The sequence below is a fragment of the Caretta caretta genome, chromosome 19 (genome assembly GCF_965140235.1).
Source record: "Caretta caretta isolate rCarCar2 chromosome 19, rCarCar1.hap1, whole genome shotgun sequence".
NCBI lineage: Eukaryota > Metazoa > Chordata > Testudines > Cheloniidae > Caretta > Caretta caretta.
In genome coordinates, this window is record NC_134224.1 from 12,090,011 (window position 1) to 12,116,883 (window position 26,873).

The 26,873-nt window shown below is 58.3% G+C and overlaps 1 protein-coding gene across 5 annotated transcripts in view; it reads right to left on the reverse strand.

The window, feature by feature from the left end:
• Nucleotides 1-16,478: 16,478 nt before the first annotated feature.
• Nucleotides 16,479-26,873, reverse strand: part of LOC125624850 (mitochondrial peptide methionine sulfoxide reductase) — a 71,170-nt gene continuing 60,775 nt past the window's right edge. For all 5 annotated transcript variants that reach the window (XM_048826136.2, XM_048826138.2, XM_075121300.1 and 2 more), the window contains 2 exons: nucleotides 25,596-25,702; nucleotides 16,479-18,306 (listed from right to left, as the gene is read on the reverse strand). In XM_048826136.2, the coding sequence (XP_048682093.2) occupies nucleotides 18,130-18,306; nucleotides 25,596-25,702 (284 nt within the window). In that variant the 3' untranslated portion in view covers nucleotides 16,479-18,129. The remainder of the gene's footprint in view (nucleotides 18,307-25,595; nucleotides 25,703-26,873) is intronic.

The window sequence follows — 26,873 nt, forward strand, 5'->3', positions numbered from 1 at the left end:
GAAATGGAGGGGCATGCAGCCAGGGCTGCTGTCCATCCACCCCCTTCCTGTAAGCCCCTTAACCCATCCTGAGCTGAAAGATTGAAGAGGCATCGCTGATGACGTGCAGCATGATGGTAGTTCTGCTGTGGCCATTCGTCCCATCTTCATCTCCCCATGTCCTTTCCATTCATGGGTATTTGAAAGTGCAGCGATCCAGCCAGGTTGGAGCGTGGAGACTCATAGCTTTGCATGATGCCTTCCAAAGATGAACCTACATGCAGATTTCGGTGCCTGGAGCACCCTACGCCCCATCTGGTTACATGGCATTTGGGCAGGAGACCTCTGAGCAAAGCACATGCTGATGCCAGAAGTGGCGTCAGCGATTCAGAAGTTGAAAGTCAGGAGAGGACAATGCCCCAGCCGGATGCTAGATGGCACGGTGCTGAGGAAGGTGACAGCAGCCCATGGTGCACAGAGACACGTCACAGCATGGCCAGCTTGTAACTGGGTGCTCTAGCCGCTGAGGCGCCTCCTTGCAGCTGGGTCTTGGGATTCGCGCTCTCTCCGTCTGGCAGCTGTTTTCCTGGGCACCTTCCTACCTCACTTCTCCCTCTCATGGCTCATCTCTGGATTTACCAGCCTAAGCTTCCTCTGCTCTCAGGGGCTACTTCACCCATCTCAGCTTCTCACTAGTCTCTAGTCCAGGGCCAGATCCTAGGACTTACTTCCCCTAGGACTCTACCTTGTCCCTAGCCAACTCCCTGTGTCTCTAGGGAGTGTCGGGAGAGCCCCTCCCTCTACCCTCCTCCTTCTCCTCTCAACTTCCTGGCTTGATACAAACCCCAGCCTGGCCTTGTCCAGCTGCTTCATCATCAATTAGACTTAATCAGACCCTGGCTCTCCCCCAGGGGCAGCCTACCAGGTTAATTGGCCCTTTTTAACCTGCTCAGGCCGTGTGTGTGTGGGGGGGTCCACCCCATCATCCAGCTCTTGCAATTGTATTGCAAGTCTCATGCTACTTGGAGTTTCTCTTCAAGACCCAGCTCCTGGAGTCACATGATTATGTGAGACCCCCAGCTTCCAGTCAAAAACCAGAGGCTTCTAGCTTTGTGTTTTCAAGCTTTTCTCTACCAACAGGAAACCCCCACAAGGCCAATAAATTATGACATTTATTAGTCTATTACACTGGCATGATTTCTAAGCCAAGCTCTTTTTTCTTTTTCTTTTGCAGCCTGACTCATTACTTTTGAATGCTTGGGGCCAGCAGTCCTGGATTTACCCAACCACTTGGGGCAGGAGGCAAAGAAGACTGCCGCCAACTGAAGTTTTAGCAGGAATTTTGGGTGGGCGGAAGATACATTACTCAAAGGGGAAATTAGCACTGGGGTTAACAGCCTTACTATTGCAAAAGGCAGTGAGGGAGCTGGCTACCTGCGTGCAAGCCCACCCGAGAGCTGGGGCACTTACTGGGATGCTAGTCCACGCTGCAGCTTGGGCTGCCCCAGAGTCACTGCTATTGGTACCCCGTCAGCTGGGTTCAAACTAGTTCGGGTTTGTCTGCGCCTGCAGCAATCACACCCCGGACTGCAGTGTAGACAGACCCTAAGACGCGAGGGTTCTGGCTGCACCAGCGCACTCCAGGATCACTTTTAAAACTGAAACGTAGCCTCTGTCAACCGTGGTGGCCAAACCATTTTCAATTCCAGGAATCAATGCCTATTGTCTGCCGTGGGTCATCTCCCAGTGTAGACAGGGTTATCTGGATCCTTGGTGGCTTTGTGAACCCCCAGAGTCACATAACTAGGTTTGAGTCCTTTAACCCTTCATTTCCAATGTACAGGGCCAGATTCTGCTCTGTGTCACACGGGTGTATGGCTGACTGCCTTGAAGCCAACAGCAATCTCCACCCAATGGGGTGAGCCAGCTGCAAGGCTGGTTTGCACTGCAGGCATGCGGGCGTGTGATGCTTTCAGTGAGTCATTTGTGGGGGAGGGCTCCGCCCGCTTTTCCTGGAGAGGGTTGGTTCTTTGACTCCAGTCTGGAGCTGTCAGTCAGGATTGTGCTGTTTGGGCATGTGCCCCATGAAGGTTCCCCTAGGACTGGCAGCTGGGAGGGAGCCAGAGCCCCTCCCCAGGCCTGAGGGGCAGATGTCACCTCCCAGAGCCCAGCTAGTGGGAGGGATGGACTCTGTGCCTGGGGAGCTGGGAGGACCTGGGTGGCCAGAGGATCACTGGCATGGCCATGCCTGGGATTCACACTCCTGCCAGGCAAGGGCAGCGCCAGCCAGGCACCAGCCTGCCACAGCACCAAGGTAAGGATTTGGCCCACAGTGACCGGAGGGGAGGGGGGGATCCTAGGGAATCAGGCTCCTCGGCAGTTGCTAGTGGAATATGGAGCCACCTATCCACACCCAGCTCACGCTGGGGAACAACTCTCTGCTGGCAGCTTGGTGGCCTCAGGATTCAATGAACGGGACGGACTCCGGACAGCGTCTTCCGAGTAGGCAGGTGTGAACATTTAAAAAAAGAAAAAAACGTGGCATTAATGGGCCCCCCGGTTAGTTACTTTAGCATGCAGGGTGATCTAGTGGAGGGGGCAGTGGGCTGGGCACCAGGAGACCAAGGTTTTATTCCCAGCTCCACCAGGGGCTTTGGGCAACTCACTTCCTGTCCCACGGAAGCTCTTTGGGGCAGGGGCTGGCTCTCACTGCATGTCTGTGCAGCCCCTCGGGCACTGGGGCCCTGATCTCTCAGCACCACTGGAATAGAAATAATAATACAGAGAGGCCAGGGAGCAAATGGGCCCCAGTGTGACAGAGCTCCTGTAACAATGATCCTTTTGAGGCACTTGCTAGGGCAGCCCGGAAGCAGCTTGCCCTGGCATTGCCCACGCTTACTGCAACGTGGCAGCTCCTCTTTGGAGACAGGCCCCAGCAGCATCTTCTCGGCACCCGCCCGGCAGCTTCTGGGTTCCTTTATCAGATTGGATCCCCGCACAGCTGGGGAGCAGAGCGCCTGTGAGCGAGCGCTATCTGTCTCCTCAGGTTTCTCCACGCACAGGGCTGGGGGGTTGGTGGTGATGCAATATGCTGCAACGCTGGAGGAGGGCTAGGAAGGGGCTGAGAGCTGAGAGCAGCTGAAATCACCAGGGGTAAGCCGATGGCGTCACAGCAGGGGAGAATACGGCCCTGCTCCTCACCAATGCCTTGTTCCAGCTGCAACAGCCGCACATGCCCTCTTGGTCCCAGAGAGTCATAGGGCACAGGTTGCCTTATGTGGTGACCTATGCACAGTGAACTGGCCCCAGCCTCATCTTCTAACCTCTCCCGACAGGGGGTAGCTGGGAACAAGGCTGGCCTGGGAGACCCTCGACACCAGGGCACGGCTGCAGCTCCCGCTGCTCCTTGCCCCGCTGAGCGCTGGTGCCAGGCAGCCTGCAGCAGCAGTGTTTGCATTGGAGGAGAACCCAGCCACCTCTCCATGGGCAGCCCCCCTCTGCCTGGGAAGGGGAGACAAAGGGAAATTCAGGCAGGAAGTGCATGGGGTGTGGAGCATGGCAGCACAGTTCTCCCTTTGCTCCATGCTGTAGGCAGGTGCCTTGCCCATCTCTCCTCTCACAGGTGGGTACGTTTTCCCATGGAAGCATGGCCTACTGGTCAAACCGGAGGGCTGCCAGTCAAGAGATTTGTGTCCTGTGTGTGACTCACCTTGCAATCCTGGGGGAGTCTTGTCACCACTCTGTGCCTCAGTTTCCCCATCTGGAGGTGACAGTTATCTGCCCTAGGTGGGTGCTGGGAGGATGACTGTGTTAGTACCAGTGAAGCACAGAAGGGGAGGCCCACAAAGCCTCTTCTGTAGAGCATTTTGCTCTGCCACTAATGATCAAACTCCCCCTGCCACACAGCTGAACTTTTTCTTTTTAAAATGTACCCTAATTAACCCTGTGCTGGTGCAAAGGGGCAGAGCTGACACTGGAGAGTGAGGACACTCCCCCCATAACAGGTGTGGCCCTGGGGAGAAGCTTCCCTCACCTGGACCCTATCACTGTGCCTCCCCGGGTGACCAGGAGGGGAGAGGCCAGTCTGTGGCCTCACAAAGGGACGCTGCGCAAAAGGACCCCACATAGTCACCCCGCCACAAAAACGTAAGGAGGGGGAATGCTGCAAAAGAACTGGGATCAGAGAATTACTGGGGCAAAGAATGCAAAAAACAGGCCGCGACAGGGCTGCTGGAACAATTTGTACAGTGGGGGTGCTGAGAGCCACTGAGCCAAAGTGTAAACCCTGGATATGATGGAAACCACTTCAAGCCAGGGGGTGCCGCACCCCTAGTTCCAGCACCTGTGGGGAGGGGAGGTCAGAGGAGAACAATGAGGGCACGGGGGGGGGACACTGGCCGCTGCTCCGAGAATCCAGCAATCGGCAGCTGTGCTGCCCAAAGTGGGGGGCAGCGGGGCGTGCAGTCCCCCATTGCCCACACTCGTTCCTTGACCTCTATGCTAATGGCAGGGCGCTGATGAGCACCCATCGGCGGTGGACTCTGCGACGTGAACGCCCGTCCTCCAGCAACTGATCTGAGCCACCCCCAGCCTCCTCCCCTCCGGGTCCCCAGGCGGTCACAAGCCGGGGAAAAGCCCTGAGAGGCCTGGCCTTGAGCCTCGAGGAGAACAAACTCCGTGCTCCGGCTAGGAATCCCCTTTGGGTCTACCCTGCCCTGCACGCCAACTGAAAGGGGCAGCGTCACACACGGTCTTGGGCCTGGGCGTCGACTGGCCAAGCCCCGCGGGGGAGGAAGGCCCTGGCCGCTTCGCTCAGACCACGAGCGCGCCAAGGTGGGCCTCTGCGCTGGCGTCGGAATTGCACCGGCTCGAGGGCAAGGCGCACGGAAACAAGAAGCGCATCGGGGGGGGCGGGGGGCGGGGGGCCGGGCCGCTGTGCCGGCTCCGCACAGGACGTGAGTGGGCGTCAGCGAGGTGCTCCCGCTAGCCCAGCGCTCGCCGGAGCCCCGGCAGCTGCTTTCCTGGTAACTGCGGCAGCTGTGAGAGGGCACGTGGGGGGCCGTGGCGGGCCGGGGAGGGGAAGGGCGTGCGTGGGCGGGAGGGGAGGGTGTGGGTCGCGGCTGGTCCAGCGGCAGGTGAGTGGGAGTGGAGGAACGGGGCTCAGAGGAGCAAACAGGACGCCGCAGAGATCAGATTACTCACCTCCAGCTGCAAAGCGCAGCAGCTAATAAAAGACTGAAGCTTCCTGTTGTTCCCTCATTAACACCCTCCCCCCGTCCCCCCCCAGCCCCAATGTGCAACGCCAGCTGCAGCGAGAGAGACATGAGCGACAGACACACAGCCCAGGGATGGTGTGTGCTGAGAAAGGCCTGGCCTTGGTGCCCACTTCCCCGAGCAGGGCCAAGGGGCATTGGCGGAGGACTCCGAGAGCCTGGCACTAGGAAGCAGGGGGTCTAGGGTGCTCAGCCCAAGGGGTACGCCTGGGACTGGCCCAGAAGTGCCTGCTGCATGCTGGACAAGCTGCACTGGGAGGCCTGCGACTCAGAAGGACCGAGCCACGTTGGTAGAGATCGAGCCGCACCTGCCACGCCTGGCCACTGCTATGGGTCTATCATCTTCCTCCAGGGCTTTAAACATAACTGCCCCCCCCCCGCACCCCCACAAACCCCAAAGGGATTGGAGTGCCCGCTGCAGACTCAGATTACAGCAAGAGTTTAAACCGTGAAATTCTGGCTGCAGCACGAGCGGGAGCCCCGGGTCTCCCTGCAGACCCAACACCTGCCTCAACTTGCCCGGCCCGAGGCAGCTCCAGAGGTACCTTCGATGGCTGGGATATGGTCACCGTGTCAAAGAGTGCCCCCCCGCAGCACAGCCAGGGCTGACATGGTGGGGGCCATTCCTCCAGCCTGGGTCAGCGCCTGGGTCAGCTGGCCTTTGGGGGCGGCCAGGTGTGGGAAGACAGGCCAGGTCAATGAGCCAGCCACAGCTGCCTTGCCATCCTAGAAGGCTACAATCAAACACTACAGCTATGGCGGGAGGATGGACTGGCAGTTTTCTAAGGAGCTTCCTTGTAAGCCAGGTTCAGAAACTAGCTCCATCTCCACCTCCCATGCAGCCAAAATCCCCGTTGCCCTTGCATCTCAGCGGCTGGGCTGGGAGGGCCGGGTCCATCAGCTTCCTGAGGCTTTCCTGGGAGAGACACAACCACACCCTGAATCGAAGCGGGTGAGGGGCCCCTCCAGACTCAGTTCCAATGCTGGCCTCATTGGACCCTCCCTCATTAATCTGGCAACACCCAGAGCTTCCAACCCATTGTGCTAGGTGCTGTACAGACACATGCTCCCTGCCCCAAAGAGCTCACACGCCACCAAGAAGACAGGCAGAGGGTGAAATAAGGTGTACATTTTAACAGCGCGGGGTAAGTCACCACTGGAACAACTGACTGCAGGTCGTGGTGAATTCTCCTTTTACAATCAAGATTTGAGGTTTAGCTGTGCTAGAAATGATTTTGGGGTCATTCTCTGGCCTGTGTAAGGCTGGCTGGTCCCTTCTAGTCTTTGAATCTATGGACCAGACAGAGGGAGGAGGTGATGTTTTCTAAGGTCAGAGAACAGAACCCAGGCCTCCTGACTCTCAGGCCTGCACCCCTTCCACTAGGCTACACTGTCTCTCTAGGCAGCCACCCACTGTTAGCGCCTCAGCTGTCCTCAGGGGAAAGTTTGGAGCCAGATCAGCGCGGCCCCTCCCTACACACAGTGAAACAGCCCAGGGGCTCTACCCACCCCTTGAGAGAGTGACATGCCAGCAGATCTTCCCATTGCTCCTCCTCGCCGCAGGCTCTGACTCACCCTCCTCCCATCTCTCGTGCACCTGTCTCTCTCACACACACACTTCCTGTTGTGAATCACCTGGAGTTTCCAACCATCATGGGGCGTTTTAGCTTCTAACCTCAATTGAGAGGCTGTTTTCCTGGGGCGGGCAAGTGCTCTTTTCGTCTTTAATTGAAAGGATGCCCGTCAGCAATTGTTCTGAACTGGTGGCAGGTGCAGAGACACAAGAGGAGAGAGACCCCCAATGGGGAAAATGGACAAATTTGGAAGCCAAAGCAACCATGGAGTCTTTTTTAAACGACCCTTTCCAGATTCTGAAGGGACTCGCCTGGTGCCAGACACCCGCCGCATTGACAGGGCAGATTGGGGATGGGCAGCTGTGCCCGTAAGCCATAAAGCAAGGGTGGCCCAGTGGCGAGGGCACAACGCAGGAGGCCTGGGTTCAGTTCTCTGCTCGGCCACAGCCTCCCTGCGTGTGGCTTTTACTAGAAGTTAGGAGCTAGCTTACAGAGGGGAGGCTGGGGTGAGGAAGACAGTAAAGGCTTGGAGATGCTCAGCTGCGTAGGGTAACAGGGGCCAGGTGCGCTCTCCCAGCCGGGTGTTTGGATGGCCTGTAAAATGGGGCTGGAGGGTTTGGTACGATTTGGGGTATCGGGGAGATGGGAGGCCAGGGAAAAGGGGGTTTTGTGATTAGGGACTATCTCACTAGTGCAGTGGGTCTCAAACTTTTGTACTAGTGACCCCTTTCACACAGCAAGCCTCTGAGTGCGACCCTGCTTATAAATTAAATGTACTTTTTTTTATATATTTAACACTATTATAAATGCTGGAATGAAGCAGGGTTTGGGGTGGAGGCTGCCAGCTCGTGACTCCCCATGTAATAACCTCGTGACCCCCTGAGGGGTCACAACCCCTAGTTTGAGAACCCCTGCACTAGTGCTTAATCTGCATCTGTCACTGGCCTCCTACCAGACACCCATCCCGCCCTGCTCCCCTACGTGCCCAAACTCCATTTCCCCCAAGGGTTCAGGACCGGGGGCTACCCAGGGTCCCGCTCGCTGACATCGGTGCCAGAGAAGCGTCGGTCAGTGGCCAGAGCACAGGAGCCCTGGGGTCTGCTCTGCCACCAACTCCTGGTGCGACCCCAGGCCAGCCCCCTCTGGGCTGCGTGCTTCGGTTTCCTGGCAAGTGGGGATGAGCCAGTCCTTCACTTCCTTTGTAAGTGCTTTGAGATCCAGCCATAAGGGGCCATCAGCAGGGGGGCTAAGCCAGTGTGTGGGGGGGATGGGGGGGGCTGGAGAGGCCCAGCTTATTTACAAGGCCTGGCCCAGGGCAGGGAAATGAAGTGACACTGCGATCGAGGCCGGGGCCTCACCGCCCAGCTAACAAGCTTCACAGCAGGAATTGAGCAACTGCAGGTGGGGACGAGGGAAGAAATCGAGAGCTGCCTTTGAGTGCACTGACGGCAGAGCCCCTTGGGCCCTTCAGCACCCAAGGGTGGCAGTCGGGTTGGGGCAAGGAGGGGAGTGGCAAGGGGGCTAGAGCAGAAAGAGCTGAACTCCAGCAAGTGCAGGGAAAGGCCCCAGCTCCCCGGCAATGTGAGCACCACGTCCCGCCTCCCGGGCTCAGGGACACTGTGGCACATGGGGCAGGTGCTGCCGGATGCAGCAGGCAGTTGGATGTCTGATGAGCCGATGGCCACCCCTTCCCTGCTCCCTCGAGGACTGGAGGGGTGGGTCAGGCAGCAGCCATCCTTGGGGCAGCCAGCACTCCCACCTGTTCCAAGAGGCAGGCAGTGGCCCCAAGGGAGCTGGCCGGGAGTCATAACACAGGCTCGAATGGCACCATGTTTGCATGTGCCAGACAGCTGGGTGGGGGGTGGGCCAGCCCCAAGGACATGAAAGCAGGGAGCAGGGGTCAGCTGGGCACGGACAGAGAAGCCCACGCTGCTGTGGACACGTAGGAGAAGCCCACATGCCAAGTTCACCCCTGCTGTAAGTTCGCTGACTTCAGTGGAGGTGGCGTTTGGTTCACTGGTTAAATGCGACAATGGTCCTCATCAGACTTAAACTAAAGTCCTGGGAAACACCCTCCCAGGGGCTTTCCCATCTCTAAGGGCAATACCCTCCCCGCCTCCGCCCCATGGCTCCTCAGGCAGGAACAGAGTCTGGGATCTTTATCTCTGACAGCTTAAGCCTCTGGTGCTGGAGCTGAGGGAGAAATTCTACTAGCCGCTCACTGCAGTAGGCTCTTATCCTCTTAGGTGACTAGCCATTAGAGAGGGACATGAAGCTCCTACTAAGCCACGCTCCAATCATATGATGGAAATTACAGGCCCCTGAGGCCCTAGTCTATGCCGGTATAGTTAGGTCAGGATGGCGTATTCTCCAGTGCTTTGGCCAATCCATTCTTCAGCGTCCCAAGCCACAGCATGGCTGCTGAAAGACTGCACCTTTGGTCCCACTCAGTCTGGACATTCAGCCCCAATGTCCCCTTTCTAAATGTCTTCTCTTCAGTGCTACTTGGTCCCCGTCCTAAATTGAGCATCGAGCTGGGAGTCAGGACGCCTGGGTTCTAGTCGCCACCACATTGCTGCGTGACCCCAGGCAAGTCACATTCTCTCTCCGTGCCTCAGTTCCCCACCCCGTAAAACGGGAATAATGATGGAAACCAATCAGAAATGGACAGCTCCCAATGCAATGTATTACTATGGGGAGCTATACCCCCTCAGATATGGGGTTCAGCAGTATTGGTTCACATATATCTTTTCCCACACACAGTCTGTTTTGGATGGACACCCTGGAAATACTTAAGCTCAGATAGTCATGCAGGTAGGGTGGCGGGTGGGGATGGGGCAGGGCGTGTGGAAGGAGAAAGTAAAATCAACAGCTAAGATTAGCTGTGGCAGTTTTTACTATACCTATTATTATGATAGAATATCAGGGTTGGAAGGGACCTCAGGAGGTCATCTAGTCTCACCCCTGCTCAAAGCAGGACTAATCCCCAACTTTTTCCCCAGGTCCCTAACTGGCCCCCTCAAGGATTGAACTCACAACCCTGGGTTTAGCAGGCCAATGCTCAAACCACTGAGCTACCCCTCCCCCTGTAATTATGTGTATTACGGTAGCAGTGAGAGACTGAGCTGAGGTCAGGGTCCCGCTGTGCTAGGTGATACGCAGACACATAGTCAGAGACAGTCCCCGCCCCAAAGAGCTAGCCTCTAAACCACCAAGGCAGACAACGAAGGTGGGACGGGGAATTATTAGGCCCATTTTACAGATGGGGAACTGAGATGCAGAGGATGGCCAACCTAGTGACGTCCACGGGGACTAGTGCACACAGACCAGCAGAAGGCAAGTGCAAAAAAAAAAAACACAAACAAAAAAACCAACCACCCAGAATGCCGCCCCTGGAATTGTGCAGCCCCAAGCTTTGGTTGCTGGTGTCTAAAGCCGGTCCTGCCTGCATGGGATCCTCAGCCCTTGCCCTGGTCCCTGGTTGGCGGTGACAGAGCCAAAGAGAACATGAAGGTAAGTAACCCGGATGACACTTAGCATAATACGGTCTGTAGACTCTGATTGTGCCCCAGAGGGAAAGCAAAGATGCCATAGAAGGAGCTACAGGCGGCTGCGTGGCCTAGTGTAATGGTTCTCAGCTAGGGGTCTGGCACCCCCTGGGGGGGCCGCGAGCAGGTTTCAGGGGGGCCGCCAAGCAGGGCCAGCGTTAGACTTGCTGGGGCCCAGGGTAGAAAGCTGAAGCCCCACCGCATGGGGCTGTAGCCCGGTGCCCCGAGCCCCGCCACCTGGGGCTGAAGCTGAAGCCTGAGCAATTTAGCTTTGCAGGGCCCAGACACTGGTCTGGCTTGCTACCCACTAACGCCAGCTCTGGCTTTGATATGCAGAAAACCAGCTATTGTGGCACAGGTGGGCTGTGGGGTTTGTATAGCAGGGATATGTGTGTCAGAAACAAAAAGCTTGAGAACCCCTGGCTAGTGGATAAAGCGCTGGACTGGCACTCAGGAGACCTGGGTTCTGCTCCTAGCTCTGCTGCGGGCTAAGCTTAGGCAAGTCACTTCCCTCCCTGTGCCTCAGTTTCTCCATCTGCAAAGTACTTTGAGAGCCGCTCTAGATGAGCTAGGTATTGTCCTGTAGCGCAGCAGCTGCTAGAGCTAGGGAAAGCACACAGGCAAGTGCTGTGCAAGCCTCCGTCCTCCGGCAGAGCCAACACACCGCCCTGCTGCCCTGCTCCAACCCTGCCCTTGGTGCCCAGAGCCCTTGGGGAGCAGAAACACTCCATTGTGCAGGAGGCTCTCGAGAGGAGACCACTGGTGGTGGGAAGCCAGGCTGAAACCCACCCAACTCCCTGCACTGGCGACCCACCCTGTGACTCATAGCCACAGCTGTGACATGCACCAGCACGGATGCAAACCAGCCCACACAGCCTGAGCGTCTACTCCACGGGGACTGCTGCACCTGCTGAAAGATAAATAACCTGATTAACCCTTTGGAGGCTACAGGGCCAGAGATACCTGTCCTCCCAGCCTACAAAATAGAAGCATTAAGAGCTCTTGGGGGCCAGGGGGACTAGCAGAGCTTTTAGAAACAGAGAGTAGTTGAGATGGGCACAGAAATCTGGCTGCGATTGTGCCCCGCATTAAAGCCAGTTGTAGATGGAAGAGGGAAACCCCTCCCTCCAGATACACGGCCGAACAATGTGAGTAGTTATCATTTTTATGGCAGACATAAAACCTAGGCCTGGATTCTCGGGCCCGCTGCTCAAGGATTCCAGGGGCACCTTCCCGGTCGAAGCCAGGCACACGGCAAGCTTTCATGCAGATGAGTTCTGAGCCAGCGGCTTCTGGGCCTATCTCCCACTCCCGCCCCAAATCAAAGCAAAACCCACTCCCATGCTTATCAGAATTCAGCTAAGAGGCCTCTATTAAAAGCCCCTGGCTCTTAGCCATTTTGCCACCTCCACAGCATGATTCATGGGCAGGGCGAAATCTCTGAAAACACCCATGTTTTATTTTGAAAGCCCTTCAATAAATCCCATCGCCTACAAATGCTTAGGAGGGTCGGATTATTCTAAGCGGGGAGTTGTGTGACTTGCTAGCCGTTGCTGCATTGAGCCCAGTGGCTAGTGTGCCGACATCACCGCCACGGGGGACCCAACGCCGGAGCCCAAATGAACAAGGCGAATTCCAGGGCAATGAACGGTTCAATCAGTTGCCCCGATTCAAGAGGGACAGGCTTGATTTTAAAACCTGCCGTGGCCACATTCCTCCCTCTCCAAATAATCCATCTTCACCCCTACTTCTCTCCCCACCCACTATCCCCATTAGCAACCTTTGCACATGAGACTGGAGCCGTATGACACTCCTGTGCAGACATGACCTTGGGATTTCTGCTGCACGGTCACAGACGGGGCCTGGAAAGCTGGCCTCAAGCAGAGGGGAAGATACAGGGGCAGGCAAAGAGGATGAGATCGACGCTGAGGTGCTGAGGAAAGAGGCTGGCCTCTGGCATAGTTTTGGGGGAGGGGGTTGGCCTGTAAGTCCCCCATTCTCCTGGAAACTGGGGCTCAAAGTCTAGGGGCAGCTGCACTGCAGTGGGGCTGGACGGCTGTAATTTACTAAGTGCCCCCCGGGGATGAAACGTAAGCCAGGGTGAGTCCCCTTTGCTGGGCCCCAGCCAAGGTAACTTCCACGGAGACTCAGGGCAGACAGGCTCCGCCAGACTTTCGAGGGAGCTTTGGTGGGTGGTCAGGTTTATGGCTCTTTTCCTCCTCCCACACACCAGTTCGGCCTCCCGGCCAAGAATCACAGCTCCTGGCTGCTGACAGGAAAAGCCACAGAGGCGCGGTTACTGTGCAGGGACTGTACTGGGGAGTAGTGCCCTCTGCTGGACAGAATCAGAACTTCCCACGGGGCATCATAGATTCTATACTGCCAGTGATGAGCTGCCAAAATCTTAACAACCGGTTCCCTATGAAAAGTTCTGATGTAAGGGATGTGCCCCAGTATGTATTTTTTGTACCAACAGGGTTACCATACATCCGTATTTTCCCGGGAGGAATTTTTAAAATTTAAAAATTTCTCCCGGACGGCAATTTAAGAACCAAAAAGCCTGACCTGTCCGGGAAAATACGGGTGTGTGTTAACCCTGCCTAAAGTTCTTTTTTAAAAAGATGGGCCTGAGCTAGAAACGAGCTCCGTTTCACATGTGTGGGGCCCCGCCACGCCCCGGGGGTGTGCTAGGGGGACCAGATGTCCCGATTTTATAGGGACAGTCCCGGTTTTGGGGTCTTTTTCTTATATAGGCTCCTATTACCCCCCCACCCCCGTCCCGATTTTTCACACTTGCTGTCTGGTCACCCTAGGGTGTGCACATGTGTGGGTCCCAGCTGCTCCCTGCCCCCCTCATTGAAGCAGGTGTGCAGGGTTACTGCCCTAGGAACTGCAGGGCACCAGTGGACGTGGGGCCAGCTGCAGACACGGGCATGGGGCAGGGCTAGCTGGAGACAGGGGCTGGCTGTGGACAGGGCAGGGGGTGCGTGCGGCAGGGGCTGGCTGCGGGCAGGACAGGAGGTGCGGCAGGGGCTGGAGACAGGGGCTGGCTGCAGGCAGAGGGTGCGGCAGGGGCTGGCTGGAGGCAGGGGGTGCGGGGGTGGCTGGAAGCAGGCCGGGGCAGGGGACGGCTGGAGACGGGGGCTGGCTGCAGGCAGGGTGTGCAGGGGTGGCTGGAGGCAGGGCAGGATGTGCGGGGGTGGTTGGAGGTAGGGGGTGGCTGGAGATAGGGGCTGGCTGCAGACAGAGGGTGCAGCAAGGGCTGGCTGGAGATAGGGGCTGGCTGCAGACAGAGGGTGCAGCAAGGGCTGGCTGCGGGCAGGGGGTGCGGGGATGGCTGGAGGCAGGGCATGCGGCAGGGGCTGGCTGCGGGCAGGGCAGGGGGTGGCTGCAGGCAGGGGGTGCGGGGGTGGCTGGAGGCAGGGCAGAGGGTGCGGGGGTGGCTGGAGGCAGGGGGTGCCTGGAGACAGGGGCTGGCTGCAGGCAGAGGGTGCGGGGGTGGCTGGAGGCAGGGGCTGGCTGTGGGCAGGCGGTGCGGGGGTGGCTGGAGGCAGAGGCTGGCTGCAGGCAGGGGGTGCGGCAGGGGTTGGCTGCGGGTGCAGGGGTGGCTGGAGGCAGGGGGTGCAGGGGGTGGCTGCAGGCAGAGGCTGGCTGGAGGCAGGGGCTGGCTGCGGGTGCAGGGGTGGCTGGAGGAAGGGGGTGGCTGCAGGCAGAGGGTGGAAGAAGGGGGTGGCTGGAGGCAGGGGGTGCGGCAGGGGCTGGCTGCGGGTGCAGGGGTGGCTGGAGGCAGGGGGTGGCTGCAGGCAGGGGGTGCAGGGGGTGGCTGCAGGCAGAGGCTGGCTGGAGGCAGGGGGTGCGGCAGGGGCTGGCTGCGGGTGCAGGGGTGGCTGGAGGCAGGGGGTGCAGGGGGTGGCCGCAGGGGTGGCTGGAAGAAGGGGGTGGCTGGAGGCAGGGGGTGCGGCAGGGGCTGGCTGCGGGTGCAGGGGTGGCTGGAGGCAGGGGGTGGCTGGAGGCAGGGGGTGCGGGGGTGGCTGGAAGCAGGCCGGGGCAGGGGACGGCTGGAGACGGGGGCTGGCTGCAGGCAGGGTGTGCAGGGGTGGCTGGAGGCAGGGCAGGATGTGCGGGGGTGGTTGGAGGTAGGGGGTGGCTGGAGATAGGGGCTGGCTGCAGGCAGAGGGTGCAGCAAGGGCTGGCTGCGGGCAGGGGGTGCGGGGATGGCTGGAGGCAGGGCATGCGGCAGGGGCTGGCTGCGGGCAGGGCAGGGGGTGGCTGCAGGCAGGGGGTGCGGGGGTGGCTGGAGGCAGGGCAGAGGGTGCGGGGGTGGCTGGAGGCAGGGGGTGCCTGGAGACAGGGGCTGGCTGCAGGCAGAGGGTGCGGGGGTGGCTGGAGGCAGGGGCTGGCTGCGGGCAGGCGGTGCGGGGGTGGCTGGAGGCAGGGGCTGGCTGCAGGCAGGGGGTGCGGCAGGGGTGGCTGGAGGCAGGGGGTGGCTGGAGGCAGGGGGTGCAGGGGGTGGCTGCAGGCAGAGGCTGGCTGGAGGCAGGGGCTGGCTGCGGGTGCAGGGGTGGCTGGAGGAAGGGTGTGGCTGCAGGCAGAGGGTGGAAGAAGGGGGTGGCTGGAGGCAGGGGGTGCGGCAGGGTCTGGCTGCGGGTGCAGGGGTGGCTGGAGGCAGGGGGTGGCTGCAGGCAGGGGGTGCAGGGGGTGGCTGCAGGCAGAGGCTGGCTGGAGGCAGGGGGTGCAGGGGGTGGCCGCAGGGGTGGCTGGAAGAAGAGGGTGGCTGGAGGCAGGGGGTGCGGCAGGGGGTGGCTGCGGGCAGGGGGTGGCTGCAGGCAGGGGGTGGCTGCAGGCAGGGGGTGGCTGGAGGCAGGGGGTGGCTGGAGGCAGGGGGTGCGGCAGGGGTGGCTGCGGGCAGGGGGTGGCTGGAGGCAGGGGGTGCGGCAGAGGCTGGCTGGAGGCAGGGGGTGGCTGGAGGCAGGGGGTGCAGGGGGTGGCCGCAGGGGTGGCTGGAGGCAGGGGGTGCGGCAGGGGCTGGCTGCGGGTGCAGGGGTGGCTGGAGGAAGGGGGTGCAGGGGGTGGCCGCAGGGGTGGCTGGAAGAAGGGGGTGGCTGGAGGCAGGGGGTGCGGCAGGGGCTGGCTGCGGGCAGGGGGTGGCTGGAGGCAGGGTGGTGGGTGCTCATGGGGAGCAGCCCGAGCAGCAGGACGCAGCCCAGGCCCAGCAGAGCAGCCGGGGACCCACCCGGCAGCAGCGGGAGCCTCAGGGCCGGGGAGCAGCAGCAGCACCAGGGCTCGTGCCCAGGGCCAGGCAGCAGCCCACGTGGCTCCCGCAGCGCAGCGCCCCCGGTGGCCGGAGGAGGAATGACATCACTTCCCAGCCAGAGCCCAGCAAAGCCTTGGCGCCCCCTGCAGGGAAGCGGGTTAACAACCGTCTCTAAAACTGCTTCAAAACTTAACAACTGGTTCGCGCGAACCGGTGTGAACCGGCTCCAGCTCCCCACTGTACTGCTAACGGGGATTCACCTCTGGCTCTAGTGGCAGGAGTCCGTGCTCTCAGGGCAGGAGGAACCCTACTGGGAAATTGCTAGTGGCTAAGGGTGCAGATATCAAGAGCTATCAAGAAAAGGAGTACTTGTGGCACCTTAGAGACTAACCAATTTATTTGAGCATGAGCTTTCGTGAGCTACAGCTCACTTCATCACGAAAGCTCATGCGCAAATAAATTGGTTAGTCTCTAAGGTGCCACAAGTCCTCCTTTTCTTTTTGCGAATACAGACTAACACGGCTGTTCCTCTGAAAAGAGCTATCAAGGATTTGTTACATCTGAAGCCCAGTTAACTCCCCATTTCTCTACCCAAGCACGAAAGCCATGGGCTCTTTACACTCATGTGCCGAACGGGCAACGGCTTGTAACTGCAACACCAGGTACAGGAGCTGTGAGCAAGCCAGCGCCTTTGGCTTCTGGAGGTCGCTATGCACTCCCCCTTTTACCTTGAGCCCCTCTTACATCACGTCCCCCCTCCCCACATCATGCCCCGACACAGGCTAGGAGCTGCATCAGCACAGAGACACGACCACATACATCAGCCCAGACACAACACGAGCCCCTGCCATCAATAAATCAATCCTTTCATTTATTCAGCGCAGCCCAGGAGACGCTGGATCATTTCAGAGGATCAAAATGGCACGGGCCAATTAAGAACAAGGCCAGCCCCACCCGTGTGAGCATCAATTTAAACGCCACCTCTCTGCCCCATGGTCTCCCTGCTGGTGCAGTGCCAGACTCTGTGCCCAAGAACTGACCAGACTGGGTGGCGGCTACTGCTGTCACGGGGGGCAGATTGCGGGGCTGGCCCTTTAAGGGGAGCTGGGCTCAGCCCCATCTGTGCCTAGCTATCTGCCTTCTGGGTGGTGGGTTTGGGCACATGCAGTGGGCAGGGCAGCATGTGATGGGAGCTCAGGGGAGCTTGTCAGAGGGAGCTGGCTGGGTTAGAAAGACCAGGGAGGACACAGGGCCAGGTAGAAATAGGAAAGAAGATGATCTCCTGCTCAGCAAGAGGGCAAGGCCGTGCTGGAGATCACTGCAGTGAGGGGCAGGAGCAAACTCTTCAGAGGGCACCAGCAGGCCCTGAGGAAGCAATAGACATGTACACGGGTGGGGGAACGGCAGGTTCCTGGGGAACTGTAAGTGAATTAAGTGGCTGGGGGGTGCTGCCATTGGCTGGGAATCCCAAAGCAGGGGTGGGACCCCCAGGACCATATGAGTTAGTGCAGCCCCAGGAAGGAGTGCGGGAAAGCCCTGGGCTAGCATCACTCTCCTTTGGCCAGCGGGGGCTTGGAGCAAGTGACTCCTCAGTGCTCCTGCCCTCACCAGGCAGTGGGAGAGCAGAGAGTAAAGGACAGGGTGCCCTCTGCAGCCAAGCAAACAGCAGCCTATGAGAGGTGTCTCCTCCCCAAACATGAGGGGTGAGGCTCCAGCTGGCAGCAGGGGAGGGCTGCAGCCTTCCCAGGGTTGTCTAGCAAAGCCAGGTGGAGAGAGCAGCACGTTTGCTGGGCACCTCTGTCCAGACCCTCCCAAATCCAGCAGCAAAGGAGGCTGAAAACTCTTGGCCTTGCCTTGCGTTGTGGCACTGAGGTTGCCCCATCCCCTGGCCAGTTCCGCTGGCCCATGTCTGACAGATGCTGCGGTGGCCGTGGCAACGGAGCGAGGAAATTCTCCAGGCGGTTAGCAAGCAAGTTACCCCCTCTCCTATGCTCCAGCCTCCCAGTGAATCGAGGTGACCCCAGAGGATGCTCTGGAGGGAAGGGGGGCATAGGTGCGAGCAGATCAGGACGAGGAGCCAGCAGTAGCTGGTGATTGTGTGGGATCAGCTCCGGGAGGCTTCCTCTTCAATCAGGGCCAACGAGACCAGGGCTAAACCCCCCCCAAGCCTGGAGGCAACGGCAAAGTTCCCAGGACCGAGGGGTGATCTCTGAAGCCTGGTGCCTTGCCAGGGATCAGACCCAGAGCAAACCCTTGGACATCCCCAGCGCTGTGGCAACTGCCCATTAACGCAGGGCAGGAAGGGAATCAAGGGGCAGTTGGCCCAGTGCAGAACCCGTCACATCTGTGAATCAGGCTGTCCAGCTGGGTCCAGAGGTGGCTGGGAAAAGAAAAGCCACCTGCACTCCCAATGGTCATGTAAAATGAGGTGTGAGGCTGCTTCCGTTCCCATGGCAACTGCTGGCGGGTGTTGATCGCCATGGCTGCCAGACATACTCCCTTCATGACTCTTGTTCAGCTGCGGGGCAGATGGGACAGGCCACGCCGGTCCCCTTTTGGCCGCAGTATCCCTTGGGGGTCTTGTGCAGGTACTGCTGGTGGTAATCCTCTGCGTGATAGAACTCCCCGGCCGCCTGGATTTCAGTGGTGATGGGCCCCAGCTGCCGTTTAGCCAGCTCCTAAGGAGAGGATACAGGAGGAAAGGATGTCAAGCTTAGTGCACCTGGAAAGGGAGCAAGCGGCATCACCAGCTGGAGCCAAGCCTCCAGGTTGACAGGCATTGGGGGGGAAGCTTACACGCTTCCCCACTGCTCCAGTATAGGACCTCGGGGCAGAGGCTGTGACGTGATCTGGGGAGAAGAACCACAGCAGGGACACCACTGCCAAAAACCCAGGGGCAGCTAGCGGGAGAGAGAAATTAAAGCAGCTCACCAGGACCACTTCCCAGAGCAGGGGCAGGGGGCGTGGGGACTGGTGCTGGGCATACACAGCAGTAGGCCGGGAATCTGATTGGGGGGGGAGGGGCGGTAAGCATTTTCTATTCACTTCCATTCAGGGACACTCTTGGCCAACAAGTCCCAAGAGCTCCAGCCCCGGGCAACAGTTAAACCCTGCAGCACCCCTGGGAGGCAGGCAGCAGGTGTGAACCCTGGTTTACATTGGTATATGGCCTTGGACAAGTCAGTTGAAGGGCTGGGAATAGAATCCCGGAGTCCTGACTCCCAGTCCCCTGCTCTGACTGCTAGGCAAGTCCCCCAAAAGGAAGCCACCTTAAAAATAGGAGCAGGAACTTGAAGGAGTTGGTGAGGAAGAGACCTGCCAGCAACTGCTAGTCTCACTGGGAGACCAGAGGTGTTTGTGTCAAACTAGCTCTTTAGCCAACACAAACCCTACCCATCTAGAGCTCACACAGACCCTTCCCAGCGCCGGCCCAGCCCGGACACCTCAACAATGGGCCCACCCTGAACATGTGTCAGAACAATAGAACCAGAGCGGATGAGCACGATCCAGGCTGCCAGAGAAGAAACTTGGGACTAGGGCTTCACCCCGCACCCTCTTTCCTTAGACAGCCACTGTCATCGCCAAGCTAACAGACAAGAACCGGGTTTCCGAGGGGATCCTCCAGCCCCTGCTAGGACCACCCTGGATACCAATAGGAACTGTGCAGGGGTTGCAGTACACCAGACTGGCCACAAGGGGGCTGTAAAATACCCATTTCCCTAACGGGTTGCAAGCCTGGCTTGGCGGCTACCCGGCTAACAACCCCAAACAGAGGCATTATGTGAGCAAAGCCCCTGGTGCAGATCCATCACTCCAGTGTGTGTGTGAGGGGGGAGGCTGGGCTCCTGGGATCTCAGCAGGGAAGGAAAGAGAGGGGGAAGGGCAGGGCAGGCTGTGGGGTGAGAAGGGAGCAGTTCACCCCCACCACCAACCCCCTCTGCAGGGTCTGAGCTCAGACCAAGCCAGGCCCCTCCATGCACGCTCTGCAAAACACAAGGTGCGCTGAGCTGAGAAAGCCACCTAGACAAGGCGAGAGAGGGGATCACTGGGGCACCCCTCCAGCCTGCCAGGAACTAATCCCTCTGCGTCTCAGACAGCGCCTTGCCGAATGCCTGCTCCGCCACACGAGCCAGGCCCCTGCCAGCAGGAGTGGCTCAGCCAGCAGACGCGTGGCTTGGAATGGACAGAAGCGAGGAGCGCGCCAGGGTGGAAATGCCGCTGCTGAAAAGGGGGAGGCTAAAAATGAATCTGCACCTGCCCGGGGAAGGACTAGTTCTCGCACACCACAAACGAATTCTTACAGTGGCTCCCGGTGCCGAGGCGCTAAGGCCCCTGGGATACGCCCCCTGAAATCCTAGCACTCAGCACGGTCCGCTGGGTAAGCCGTAGGCACGACTCTGTACATTCGGCTCTGTGTGAGAGCCAGGAGAGGGGTATAGCCTCAGAGTTGGATACACTCATGGAGGCAGGTCTCTTACCGCGATTGCAGGGGTGAATGCGCACATCAGAACTGTCCCTCCACGTCACTGCCTGGGGACCCGGCTTCTCCTCCAGAGCCTGCCCTTCGGTGACCATGGGCAGGGGCTCCCAAGGCTGTGACTGGACCCTTGCTATGCTTAACAATTTCTGCTCCTCCACTTTCCATGTGTGATGGTGGGTGACTGGGGATTTCACAGTTTACATGCAATACCACCAGTCTCTAGTAATCCACCGTACACTAAGGTTGGGCTCTGTCTCCCTCTAGTGGCTGGCCCACATCAGATGTTTATGAGTCTACGATTGCAGCTGCCCTTCTGACACAAGGGGCCTAGCCTTTAGCGAAGGCAAAAACGACTCATGTTTTTAAATCCAGAGGCCTTTGGTTCAAGCCCTGCTCTAAGAACCTGAGTGCCCCCCACACTCACTGGGAAGAGCTCAGTTCTCCAACAAAGGCTTATGTGCGGAAAGGGATGGAGGGGGAAAAAAAGATCACGAGAACCACTATTCTTCCCTTAAGAGAGAAGCGTGTCCTAGATCCATAGGGGAGTGTTTCCACATTAGATCCCCAGTATTCCAGCTGGCTTCCATGGAACCAGTAACCCTGCAAGGGCCACCGTCCTGGCTGTGCAGCTCTTCATCATGAACGATTTGCTCTTTGAGCACCCCTTTCATCCAAGGACTTCAAAGGCCTTTACTAAAAGGTCTTCCAAGCATTCTCTCTCTCTCTCTCTAGGCCACATCAGGGCAGCATCTGAGCCATCCCTGGGTGGGAGCTAAGGATTGTTAGTTTCATTTTACAGAGAGGGAAACTGACTTGCCCAAGGTCAGGCAGCGACAGAGTCAGGAATAGGACCCAGGAGTCCCAATCCTCAGCACCTACGCTCTGGTCAAACTCCCTCGCTAGCACTCAGAGGTCTTAACTTTGTAGTCTGCTGCTGTAACCACTAGATCACAGTGCCTTCCTGCCAGAGTGCTGGGGAGTCTGTTCTACTGCAGCAAAAACATACAACGTACAAAAACAGAAGAGAATTAGACAAATCAAAGCAGCATCATTAAGGAGGCAAGAGGGGCCAGGAGTCTAACCTGGGGACCTCTGTTAATTTTTACCAAATCCTCTTATAGAGCGTGGATACATCCAGGGGCAGCTCTGCTCCCTCTGAACTTTCCTGTTGCTTGTCTCCATAGGATATGTCTACACTGCACACGAAGCCTGGGTTCTCACCCACTTTGAGCCCAAGCCCCACTTCCATCCACACACAGATGTGTCTGACTTGGCTCAGCAAGCACTCGGGACCCAGGTCGTAGGACCCTGCTAGGGGGTGGAGAAGAGCCCAAATCCCACTCTTGACTCAGGTCTCAGCCCTGTCATTTTGCAGTGTGGACACATGGCAAGCCACAGACCCAAGTCACAAGGTCTGCACAGCGCAGTGCGGACGTGTTAGCATGACAGAGCACTGAGATCGGCCATTGTAAACCCAGGTTTCCAATGCAGTGTGGACACTCTAGTGTGGGCCTGAAAACACCGAGTTTACAAGCCCGGGCTTACTGCGCATGTAGACATAGTCTCAGATTGCAAGCCCTTTGGGGCAAGGTCCGTACCGAACTATGTCCATACCAGACCTGGTACAATAGGGCACCCAGTCCTACTGGCTATTTGCAAAGGCTCCCTGGTACCATTATCCCCATTTGGCAGATGAGGGGAAACTGAGGCAGAGATGCCCCAGTGTCAGTTTATGGCAGAGACAGAATAGAACCCAGATCTCCAGCCACCCTGGAGCCCTGTGTTCTAGCCCCTGGACACAGCTACCTCTGAAAGGGCTGAACTGGCTGCTCCAAGAAAAGGAGAAACACCACTTGTCAGGGCCGCTCTCAATCACTCACTGAGCCAAGCCGTGATGGGCGGAGGTGCTGAGAAGGGGGTTTTATGTCAGGGCGCAGGTATCTACTAGGAGGAGGATACTGGGGAAGGGGAGGGGCTGATTTAGAGGCAAGTGGGGTTTGTCTCCAGTTGGGGAAAAACCCCTTGTGGCTCCCATCAGCTGTCAGCCAGCTCTTTGATGTGGGGCGCATCGTTAATTGCATTAAAGGAGTCGGTGGCTGTGGAGACTTTCCAGCGGATGGAGGGGGGAGACTTGCGTTTCTTCGGGGCCCAGAACAATGCAGCTTATTGGCGGGCAGAGTTAATTCACATGCGGTGGGGGGGGGAAGACGCCGGGTGCGGGAGCCGATAAGGAGGCCCAGTTAATTAACTGGAACCCAGCAGGGCCTGAAGTTGGGGGAGGAGCCGTGGTGGCAACCGAGCGAGCAGCAGCCCCGAGCTACAGGCCACTGCAAATGAAGGGAGGGGGATTTGAACCCCCTGCTGGTGACAGCCCACGCAGAGATGAGATGGGGGCCGTGGAGAGCCACAGACTTTACCCCAAGAGCAGGGTACCTCACCCCCATGCCTCAGCCCTGCCCTCTAGAGCAGCACATGGCCATGGGATCAGTGCCCCTTTCCTGCCCAGATCACGTCAGACCCCTGCTCCTCCCTGCCTGGTTAAGCTTCCCCCTGCCCAAGGGCAGAGGCCAGCGCCTCTCTGCCTAGGTGGGGGCTTTGGGGATTCTTGCAGAGGAAATGCAGGTCAGGGAAGAGGGCTGAGTTTAGTGGCTGGCTAAGGGGCCAGGTAAGCTCTTATCTAGCACTTTTCATCCACAAAGCTCAGAGGAGAATGACAGAGGTGGTCAGGGGCATTATCCCCATTTTACAGATGAGGAAACTGAGGCACAGAGCAGGGCCGTGACTTGCCCCAGGTCAGAGAGCCAGGAACAGAACCCAGGACTTGGGAAGGCCGTCGGCAGCACACCTGTCCCCACGGCAGCTGAGGAAGATGCCACACGACTGTCCCGGGAGAGATGGACAGCGCTGCGCTGGGTGCTATTCTCATTCCAGTGGAGGTGGAATCTGGGTGGTGAGAGGAGAGAGAGCTATGGAGACAGGATCCCAGGAGGCACTTGCCAACCACGCTGCTCGGCTCCCTCAGTCCCATTAATAAATGCAAAGTTGTTGCTGTCACTGAGTCCAGGCCCAGGCTGAGCCTCGGGAATGGGGCGATGGAATATTTTCCCCCCTGCCCAGGAATATCTTTGCATGGCTAATAGGCTGCGGGAAGCCAAGCTGTTGGCACTGAGTCTTGTTACATGTCACCGGGGATTCCCGAGACATGGATGGATTCTGATCTCCGGCACGCTTCTGGAAATCCACCGTAACCCCCTGGAGATGGAGTGACTCTGGATCCGTGCCAGCAAGGCAGCTCAGAGCTGGGCCCACTGTCACCGTGGAAACGGCAGGATTCAGCCCATCACCACTCAGGAAGGCTATAACCGTATGGGTTGGATTTTCACGAGCACTGATGCTACGCCGAGCAGCCACCCCGAGTTCCTGGCGCTCCGCACCTCTGAGAATCAGGTCCTACATGGATCTATTTTATGGCAAGTGTCTATGTGGCTTAGCCATTAAGGGACCGATGGACAATTCTCCAAGGAGATTCCCCGGCGTGTCCCTGCTATAGAGAAGAGCCAGGACTAGGCTGTACAATAGAACAGGGGATTCTTTCGTGGCGGGGGGGCTGGTACAACCTGCGATTCCCTGACTAACACCAGCCGGAGTCAGCCCAAGTCCTGGCCTGGATGAAGCAGTTGTAGACAGCTGATGGGGGCAGCACATGCGGAGTGCACTCGCTCCCCGAGGTGCAGGGAGATTGGCACCCACGTTTGGAAGCACCTGTACTGCTGCGTGCGAATGGGAAACACCAGATCACCTTTGCTTGGAAGGATGAGCCCCCCCTCGCCCCCCGTCCCAGGGAGATGTCATGTGCTAGAGCAGTGCTAAGGCTCACTCTGTCTGGGAAGGGGGTAAAATCCCTCGCCTTGCTCTTTCCATCAGTGGATCCTGACCCATTTTAGAGATGGGGAAACTGAGGCACAGAGAAGCAGTGACTTTGGCCTTGTCTATGCTTAGGTTTTAGGCCCTCGTGTATCTGCACCAGTGCAGGCCCCTAGTGTGGACAGGATTCACATAGGTACAGCACTATCTATACCAGTGTGGCTTTCCCCAGCATCAGTCCAAGGTGAGCTGCAGCCATGGCAATCGTGCCTGTAACTTTGTGCCAGTGGCTAAAATACTGGTTCAGACAAGGCCTGGTCCATGGCACCTCCAGGTCTAGAACTTGGCTCCCCTGGCTCCCAGCCCGGTGCCCTGCCGCCACAGGATTTTCTCAACCCACAAGAGTCTGCGGCACAGCTCTGTGCTCAGCAGCGATCGCAGGGGCCGCTGTTGCAAACACAGCCCCTTGATCTTGCAACGGACTAGCCCAAGGCTGCGCAGCCCACCAGAGACTCGCTCCACCGGCCTTGCCCGCAACCCATCATGATCCCCCGCACCCCACCCAGACACACACACGCGCCGCATCTGCCCGGCACGTGCAGGATTTAAACAGGTCGCCTTTAATTGTCCCAGCAACGGCGGCTGGGGGCAAACCGCTTAAGGCCGTGAATCATTTTCGGGGGATGCTGCACCTGTCTCAGTCAATGGCCTTCACCCCCCACATTCCACCCCCAGCCCCAGCTGCCAGTTGCCGTGGCGGCAGGTTGCCAAGGAAACTGGTATATCCCCCAGCCCCCTTCCTCATCAGAAAGGCCTTACCGGGGTAATTAACTAACTAGGCCTTGCCTCCCTTTTGTCTCCCCTCCCTCCCCACCACAGGACACAGCTCAGAGGGCAGAGCCTAGCCGCAGCAGGGAGGGGGAGCAGCTGGGAATGCGCCAACAGAGCAGAAGCCAGGGTAACAGCTCCCCACCCCCTCCACCAGGGGAGACTCCCCAGCATTTGGTGCACTCACAGAGCCAGGTCCAAGGCAGCCCTGGCGAAAGAAGCCTCCTTCAGCACTACAGCAATGGCCCCAGACCCAGGGCAGGTGGTCAATACAGCCAGCAATGCCGCTCCAGCTGGGTTCTGCAGAATGGCAGCTCTCAGGGCTTTAACCAATGACATTTCTAGGCCCAACAGCTGCAAACAAAGCTTTTCCAGCCCTTTGGCAGGCAGCCTGAAGCAGCCGCTCTGAGAAGTGCAAACAGCTCCCTAGACACGTGGTGTTAACTCTGGAGCCTACTGATGACGATACACATGGCAACATGGTTCACTATTTCACCGTCCATTTTAGCAGAAACATCTGGATACTCTGGGATGCTGAGCAGAGTTTGGGATCAAGGTCAGAGTTTGGATGAAACATCCCCCCACACTGATTTCCCATGCTGGCCCCCTGCCTTATTGTGAGCTGTAGATCTTTGGGGACAGTAAGTCTGTGAGAAGAGCATCCCCTTACACCTGCAGGTGAGTGGAATGAAGGGAACAGCTACCTGCCATTGCTCACTGAGGGACAAGATAACGCATAAGAGATGCTACGCAGCCTGGTTTGCCCCACAGGAACAGGCTCTGCTCCAAACCTGCCTGTTGATACATTGCCTTCGACTTCAGGGCAGCATCCCACTGCTGGGCTCCAAACGTGTGGATGACTGAGCGATACTGTGTGCCGACATCCTCCTCTTGCTGCATGCCTGAAAGACAACAAGCCACACGTTAGGGGACAGAGGGTGCCCAGTGTCCAGGCACACCGGGATCGCCAAAGAGAGGCGCCCAAGCTTAACCTTCACCCCCCAAAAGAGCATTCACACTGAACTCAAAGGCTAACCTCATCCCCGCTGGCACAGCCTGTTGGATTCATTTGGCTCAGGAAGGGCTGCTGATTTTCAATGGCCGCCTTCTGCTCCATCATTCAAACAACTCATGACCCTGTCTCAGCAGCCGGTGGGAGCTTCCATTATTATGGCAGCACCGAGATCAGAGACCCAGCTGCGCTAGGCGCTGTACAGATACATAACGAGACAGTCCCTGCCCCAAAGAGCTTGCAACTAGACAAGACAAAAGAAGGATCATTATCCCCATTTTACAGATGGGCAACTGAGGTCCAGAGAGATTTGACTTGCCCACGGGAAGTCTGTGGCAGAACTAGGAATTAAACCCAGATCCCCTGAGTCCCAGTCTAGTACCTTAACCACTGCGCCTTGCGTGAACGCTGCTCCAGAGATACAGCAGCAGAGGTTAGCGTGACTAGAGCACTGTTGAGTGGTGCTAGGCTGGCACCCCTGCCAGCTGCCTCCTATCCACAGAAAAGGGACATGGGCAGAGCCCCCATGAGCCCCCCTACCCCTCATCCTTAACTTGGAGGGCCTGGCCAAATAGACCAGCCATTGGTCTACCCTCATAGCCTGTCCCATCTCATCAACTGAAGAGCCAGTCAGGAGACAGAATGGAGAGGTGGGCGGGGCACCGCTCGAGTGCTTAACTGACCACTGGGTAGGTCAGCATGGTCCTCGTGAGATGGGGGAGACTGAGGCACAGGGAGGGGAAGCGGCTTCCCTGACGGTGTCAATAGATGAGGCAGGATTGGAAGCAGGGAGTTCCAGATGCTCATTCCCACTAGGGCCTGCCTCTCTGCAGGGGGAGGGGACACCCAAGCCAGTCTTGCCATGCTCTGAACCTCCCTTTCCCTCACCCCCCACCCCAAATGGGCTGCACCCCTCACAATGCTAGCGAAAGGGGAATGGAGTCAGGCTAAACAGGACCCAGGGCCACCAGGAGCTTTTCCTCCCAACCCAGCCCCTCTCTCCCCGAGATGGATTCTCCATCTCAGCCCTCCTCACCCTCTTCTTCCTCCCAGGTCCCAGC